Source organism: Citrus sinensis, chromosome 8, assembly GCF_022201045.2.
Source record: "Citrus sinensis cultivar Valencia sweet orange chromosome 8, DVS_A1.0, whole genome shotgun sequence".
Lineage (NCBI taxonomy): Eukaryota > Viridiplantae > Streptophyta > Magnoliopsida > Sapindales > Rutaceae > Citrus > Citrus sinensis.
Window position 1 is genome coordinate 13,857,453 of NC_068563.1, and position 7,716 is coordinate 13,865,168.

At 31.3% G+C, this 7,716-nt stretch overlaps 1 protein-coding gene and 1 non-coding gene across 2 annotated transcripts; one reads left to right on the forward strand and one right to left on the reverse strand.

The window, feature by feature from the left end:
* Window positions 1-1,109: 1,109 nt before the first annotated feature.
* On the forward strand, window positions 1,110-2,986 carry LOC102606772 (probable 3-beta-hydroxysteroid-Delta(8),Delta(7)-isomerase). Its single transcript, XM_006478527.4, has 4 exons — window positions 1,110-1,320; window positions 2,086-2,232; window positions 2,333-2,441; window positions 2,568-2,986. The coding sequence occupies exons 1-4, from the start codon at window positions 1,188-1,190 to the stop codon at window positions 2,830-2,832; spliced, it is 654 nt and encodes a 217-aa protein (XP_006478590.2). The 5' UTR covers window positions 1,110-1,187; the 3' UTR covers window positions 2,833-2,986.
* A 2,983-nt stretch (window positions 2,987-5,969) lies between these two features.
* On the reverse strand, window positions 5,970-6,122 carry MIR3948 (microRNA MIR3948). Its single transcript, NR_130588.1, is given in 1 exon segment — window positions 5,970-6,122. It is a non-coding gene; the product is annotated as a microRNA MIR3948 (primary transcript).
* Window positions 6,123-7,716: the final 1,594 nt, after the last annotated feature.

Sequence of the window (7,716 nt, forward strand, 5' to 3'; positions counted from 1 at the left end):
ATCCTGACAGAATGGCTCGATTTGCTATTTCTTAGATATGGTCAATGGGCTGAGCGGCACGAGGCACGACACCTGTCCGTACAACACGGCACGACACGAGCACATTTCGGTAGGGCACACGGCACGGTACAACACGAACGTGGGCCGTGCTGGGTCTAGAATGTTAGGCACGAAGGCCTTAAAAGCATGACACGATTAGAGATGAGACAAAGCACGGCACGCGAAAAGGCACGTAATAAGCACGCTTCATTGGTGGGTTAAGCACGCGGCCCGTGGGCCACCAATAGCACGTGGCCAAATTATATCAAAGTAAAATTTTTTAATGAAAAATAAATATAAAATATCATGATTTTACAAATATCTTGAAATTAAATTTTTTTAATATATTTTTTTAGCATTGGCTTTTTAAAATTAATTTAAGTCCTAGTTTAAATAAATATTCTAATTTTTTTATGTTTATAATTTATTAAATGGATAAATAAATATCATGATTTTATAAATGATAAATAAAAAATTTTACGACATTAATATTTCATTTAGAAAATCATAACTTCGTTAATAATTAATAGAGATATGTTTCGTTTGTGAATGAAATATTTTTCATATTTATGCACAAAAAAATAAAATTATGAACAAAATATTTTTATGATAAATTAAAAATTACATTTTTATTCAATGGAGTTTATGTGCAATTATAATATTAGTAGTTCAAATAAAATTAGATGTAATTGTTATTCTAAGATTATAATTTTATTTTTATTAATCATTACTATGATCTATGAAATTATTATTATTATTATTATTATGCTGCTGGTGGGTTTAAAAAAATACATCAGATACATAGATTTTTTTAGACACGCTGAACATGTAAACTTAAAATATAAAAAAAAAAGTTGGTAGCCTTTTTTTTAGCATGGTCCATCAAGTGTCATGCCGCCCACTGGCCATCATTAGTATTTCTATATTTAATTTTTTAGCTTCATAAAAATTGAGTCGAAACTAAAAAACTGAACCGACCCGGAGTTTTTTTAGTAGGCTCGGCTTTGCCCACCCCTACAGTCATACCTGCGCTGCGCTGGCATGGTATTTGCGGTGCGTTATATATATAGTATAATATATAGGGAAAGCAGAGTAGGAGCCGAGAAGCATAGCAAATTTGGTTAGTTTGCCTAGAAGACGTGAAGAAAATGAGCCATCCGTATGTGCCCAGAGATCTGAATCTGGTGGATTACGCGCCCAACTTGCTCTCGCAGTCCACTATACTTGCTGCTTATGGACTTGCCTCTTTGTTCGTCGTCTCCCTTATCAGGGTAATCTCTGGTTTGTCTCTTTTCTCTCTCAAATCTTTTAAATATGCATGAATATTTTATGCTGATGCGTGGTTATATTAATACATTGAATTTTTTACTGCTCTTGATTTACACGTTTATTTTCACTAGCACAATTATAATGAGGTAAAGGGCAGGCCAGTTTTTGAGTAATAGTAATAAGATTATGAGATTTCTTAGTCTTGGATTGGCAGTGGAAAGCAAAACCCTTGATCCCTTGGAAGACGGAACAGAATCGGATAATCCCAGCTTGATTTTGAGTAAATATAGATTTGTCTGGTTTAGAACCCCTCAACAAATTGAAGAGAAAAATGGGTGCTTAAGAGAAAGTTAAAAATATATATATATATATAAGAAACAATGTAGAACCAAGATAACTAGTTTTGAATGGAGTTAAAGATTAGATAAGATGGTAAATCTTCATCACACAATTTGTATATTTTCCACAGCTATAGATCATTTCTAGTCCAAATATAGCTGAGATTAATAGATCAAGTGACCCAAAAGCTCTTCTCCTTGGAATGTTCTATTGATGCTTTACTATAATTTCAATCTTTTCGGAGTTGTTGTTTGGTCTAGTCTTATGGCTGTGGTCGAATTTGTTTAATTTGTCTAGTGTTATTACTTGCTTTGTACTTTAGGTGGCCTGTTCTGCTTTAAGCTATATAATAATCTGACATTCTGAAAAATAGAAATGGAATTCGTTTTAACTTCTTATTTTGTTTACTCATCCTTTCATTATTTCCATTTTTATCAGGGAAGGTACCCAAGATATCAAAGACGGACAGATGGCTCATGTGCTGGTGGGCTTTCACTGGCCTTACTCACATCATTCTAGAGGGTTATTTTGCTTTCTCTCCAGAATTTTACAAGGACAAGTCTGGTTTTTACTTGGCTGAAGTTTGTAAGTTTTCTTCCTTTATGTCAGCTATCACAATTCTTGTCATAAACAGTCGAGGTGACTCAACTTGTAAGGTCCCATACTCATGAACAAAAGTTGGCAGGGAAGGAATATAGCAAAGGTGATTCACGATATGCAGCAAGAGATGCAGGAGTTGTTGCTGTTGAAGGAATTACTGCAGTTTTGGAGGGCCCTGCTAGTCTTCTTTCGGTGTAAGATTTGACTTTTCTGCCTTGAACAATAATTCCATATTTTCCATTTTTCTTGGCTGAAATCATGCCTCTCACATCTTTTAAACTCATTATTGATGGTGCAATTATTTTACTGATATTTGTTAGGTATGCTATAGCTACAGGAAAATCGTACAGCTATATTCTTCAGTTTGCAATTTCCCTTGGGCAGCTTTATGGCACTGCTGTATATTTTATGACTTCTTACTTGGAAGGCGATAACTTTGCTGCTAGTCCATATTACTACAATCTGTACTACATTGGAGCAAATGCCTCCTGGGTTGTGATACCCTCACTGATAGCTATCCGGTGTTGGAAGAAAATTTGTGCAGCACCCCAGCTGCAAGGGCAGAAGAAGAATAAAGTTCGCTGAGGTAGACTTTAGAACATTTCATTCGGAATCTCAGTAGTGTTTCAAATTATGGAACTTCATTGTGCCGTGGATTTGATATTTTGTAACTTAATTTATGCAACTCGATTTGTTATCTTCAAAGAACATTTAAGATTAACTAAGTACTTTTTGTTTTCGTGAGTTTTCCAAATATATTCTTGCACTTCAATTGATTCAATGAAAGCAATCATGTGGTCTTATGCATCAAGTTCATGGATGATAAGTTTCCAAGTTATTTTAAGCTTCAAGCCATATCATCTCAATAAACATATTTTATTTTCTAAGTTAACTTTGATCTCCTAGTAATGAACCCATCATATAGGTCATTTTTTTTTTCATGCAGACACATTTTTAAATCGTGTGGCTTAAGAGAATTAGTTTTTAATACTATTAAACCGCACGGTTTTATAGTTCATTAAAAAATAAACCTATTAAACCCCATGGTTTAAAAGTATGTCCGCATTAAAAAAATAAGGGTGTCTACACCTGAGAATGATCATATATAATCATTCTCAGGTGTGAGCGTCTCTTCTTTTTTCTTTAATGCAGGTATGCTGTTAAGTCATGCGGTTTAATGGAGTTAATTTTCAATATACTATAAAGTCGCGTGATTTAATAACATTAAAAATTGGCGAAGGATTGCATGTATACACACACACATATATATTTGAACTTTGGTAAGTTGATGGCCAATCTTTAAGTTGTACAGTGATGGCTGTTTTATAGAAGCTAACTCGTAGGATGTGTTATATTACTTTTGTCTGGACAAGAGTACTACTATGTGGTGGGACTATCCCAGTATTTGGATTTTAAGTGATGTGGCTCCTTATTTGTAACTGTTACATCATTTAGTTCATGAATAAATATAAATTTGTGTATAAAACAATCATATCTAAGTTTTATTTGCTCTTATTTCTGATGTACCTTTAACATTGTTACTTGTCCACTAAATCCCCGTTAGATGAACGACTTATCCCGGTCTCATTGCTAGATGAAAATGAAGAACCTTCAACGTGATGCCTTGACTTGCCTTTGCCAAGAATTGTAATTTAATGAGAGATGTATGCCTCAGTCTTTTTCAGAGTGTCCCAGATTCCGTGCTTATAATTTCTTACCCCCTACCAAAAAAAAAAAAAGTAAACCTGTGTGGGGACACACAAGCAGTTAGTCTGTTGCGTGCATCATAATTTGTTGACCAGTTCTAGTTTTCTGACTTATTTTTGTGCTTCAACCTTCATTTGCTCCTTGTTTCTAAGAAGCTTCAAGGGCAGAGGGAAACTTCTGTCATATATCTGGAAAAAGGGAGAAAGATTTCGACAGGCTAAGAGTCAGGAACAGAAAATATGGAGTGGAGCACTCTAGAACTGAAAGTTAATTCTTGCAGTGATCTAAAAGCTTTCAATCTTTTCAACAAGCTATCTGTCTATTCCGTTGTGTCCATAATAAATGGTGAGTTAAAGAAGAAAGAACAGCGGCAAACTTGTTTGCAGAGGCAAAAGACTCCGACAGACAGAGAGGGAGGCGGGAATCCCGAATGGAATCATATGATGAAGTTTGATATCAAAGCTTTTGTTGATAATTGCAATCATCTTTTCATTGCCTTCGATTTGTACTCTGAGGGTGTCATTTATGGTTACAGAAGCATTGGTAAGGTCCACGTTCCACTGAAAGACTTGATTGATGAGTTCAATGGAGCTGTACGGTTTGTTAGGTATCAAATTCGGACCGGCCATGGAAAGCCAAATGGGGTCTTAAGTTTTTGTTATAAGCTGAAGGGGATGACGATCAAGAAGGGCGAAATACCTTCTCCGGAAGTTTGCTTATCCCCTGGAATCCATTCTTCTAAGGAGAAAGTTAATTATCCTTGTGTTGAAGTTGATGATCTGTCTTCTCCAGGCATCTGCTATCCTCCACTAGATTATGTTTGTTCACCTTTACCGGGATTTTATTCACCTCCACCAAATTACCAATATGAAGCAACAAAGGGTTATGGCACAACACTGCCACCACTTTCTCCAGTACAAGTGTCATCGCTTACGGTGGCAAGTGGATCGCACTACCATCCATGCCCTTCCCCTTACGTAAAAAGCCCTTGGCCATGGCAGCACGTGCAGTCAACAGGTTATGCTAATGCTCATGATCTGAGTGTTCATCCCGTGTCTGACGGTTCAGAACACTCAAGTTTGTGGACTCCAAGCAGTACTAGATGAATTTTAAGTGAGTTTATATGGTTGAGTGGTGTAGTTGATTTCATATTTAATGGGTTTTAGCATTGTAAGTGGGAACGTTAGAATTCATATTAATTGTGTTGGCGTGTTGTTTCTTATGTATTTGGTTTTAGATTTAATTGCTATTTTTGTGCCCTAAAAGCATGCAATAAATAACAATTACTGGATATGTCTTCTAACATTTAAATATGTGGTCACAGTTTGTTTAATAAATTGTTTATTGAGTGATAATATTTATTTGTAACTTTATTTACAAATACGAATGTAATCATTTAAGGTATTGTTTACTTGCTGGAGTGGGAGTGTGGAGTGTGGATTCCTCCCACTCCAGTGTTTACTTACCTAAAAAATGGGGGGAGTGAGAGTGAAAATCCGTGGGTCTCACTCAATTTTGGAGTGAGGAGTGGGATTCCCACTCCCATGGGGGGAGGTGAGAGTGAGAATCCACTCCCCCCTCTTTACATTTTATCCTTATAATTAAAATTAAAATAAATAAATAATATTTAATAAAATAAATAATATCATATTTATTAAAAATAATAATTATATCATATTTATTTTATTAAATTTAATAAAATAAAAATAAATAAAAATTATATTTAAATTAATAATATTAAAAATTAATTTTAATAAACATTAATTAATTATTTAATTAATAATAATAAATATTTTATTCTAAAAACATATTAATTTTGTATTATATTATCAATAATAATATTTCATTTCTGTTGCTATTATTAATAATTTTTATTCACGTAATTTAAATTAAAATTAATAAAAAATTATGATTTACATAATTACGAATATTAGTAATTATTATTAATTTATAAATATAATAAAATATTTATTTTATTTTCCAAATATATTTTTTATTAATTTTTTAATTACAAATTATAATTCTGTACATAAGGATAAAATTGTAATTTAAAACAATTTACTCCCAATCCAAGACAAAGTAAACAAATAATTAGGATTCTGATTGATAATCCATACTTTCATTTAGTCTAAGTAAACACCCTACTCCCACTCCCACTCCACACTCCTAATCCAAAGATTCTCACTACTCAGGATTCCCACTCCAATCCAAAAAATAAACACAGCAATAAATAGGGGGTGTTTGGTACCCCTCATTACATGGGATTGCATTGCATTAGCAATGCAACCCCATGTTTGGGGCACCAAACTGCTGCATTAGGGTGCACCCTAATGCAGCACTTGGGCGCATTAGCTAAACCCGACATTTAGTCGGGTTTACCTAATGCGGCAAGTGCCGCAGTAGCTTAGTTTTTATTTTTTTTACTTTGTAATAATAATAGTAAATTAATATAATTTTTAATTTAATATTATATTATATAATATAATTTTTATTTTATATTATAAATTTATTATTTAATAATATTATATTATGTTTTAATTTTTCTTATTTTAAATATATAACTAAATAATGTATTATTTAATTATATTATATTAATTAATATATAAAATTATATTAATTAATCTTTAATAAGTTAATATAACTAGTAATAAATACTTAAATAATATAATATAATATTACATTATTAATTATATTACAATAATTAAATTATTTATTTTTAAATAATTTAATATAACTAATAATAAATATTTAAATATTAATAAATTTGAATAATATTAATTGAAACTTAATAATATAAATAATTACTGGATTATTTAGCTCAATTTATTTTCTTAGTGATTATGTCATAATAATTGTATCACTTTATTATTTTATAATTATCTTGTAATATGTATAAACTTTTATTCTATCATTCTAAGATAATTTCGAACTAATCTTGAAGATTTTAACTATTTATTTATGTTGTTAAATTATTTAGAGATTATTTGATTAAATTATTTACTTCGATCTTTATTTCACAAGTTATATATTTAGAAAATACTGAAAAATACACTTCCAAAAATTTAAGACTATAAGCTTCGGGAGAATTATGACATTTTAATTTTTTTAATAATAACGTTAAATTTCTAAAATTTAAGAATTTTATATTTATTATTTTTAAGTACTAATAAATATTATTTTCTAAATATATAATTTACATTAATCACAAAAAAAGTAATACATTACAATGCAATACCAAATATAATATAATTAAAAATTAATACAATACAATGTAGCGCCAAACATTGTGTAACATTATTATAATACAATGTTAATGCAATACAGTATAATACAATACACCAACATTAAAATAATTCAATACAACATAATACAATATGTTGTACCAAACGCACCCATAGTGAATTAGGGGTAATTATGTAATTGTAGAGGGACGACATTAATCATGGACTTACCTTAATTATGAGCATGAGCAAGGGTAAATTTAATTATTATTGGTCTAAGAACAAGGGTAAAATTAATTAAAAGGATTTTTAATTAATTGGGTTTTTATTTTATTACATGGGTTCTTAGAGTGCAACTTTGGACTTTTAGTAAAATAACTTGGAGTTAACTTAGTATATTTGGCTTATTTTGAGATGTCTGAACCTTGATTATTAAGTTGAAGCAAGTAAATCCATGGGTCTACAATCCCTTTGCTAGCTCAATTCCTAGTCAAACTTCGACTTTAATAAGTTTCTGTATAAAGGAGAGGAAATTAGAATA

Excerpts from the sequence above, each read along its gene's own strand:
- LOC102606772 (XM_006478527.4), top strand. The coding sequence starts at position 1,188 with ATGAGCCATCCGTATGTGCCCAGAGATCTGAATCTGGTGGATTACGCG. Across the intron at positions 1,321-2,085 it reads CCTTATCAGGGTAATCTCTG|GGAAGGTACCCAAGATATCA; the intron begins GTTTGTCTCTTT and ends CATTTTTATCAG. Across the intron at positions 2,442-2,567 it reads CCTGCTAGTCTTCTTTCGGT|GTATGCTATAGCTACAGGAA; the intron begins GTAAGATTTGAC and ends GATATTTGTTAG.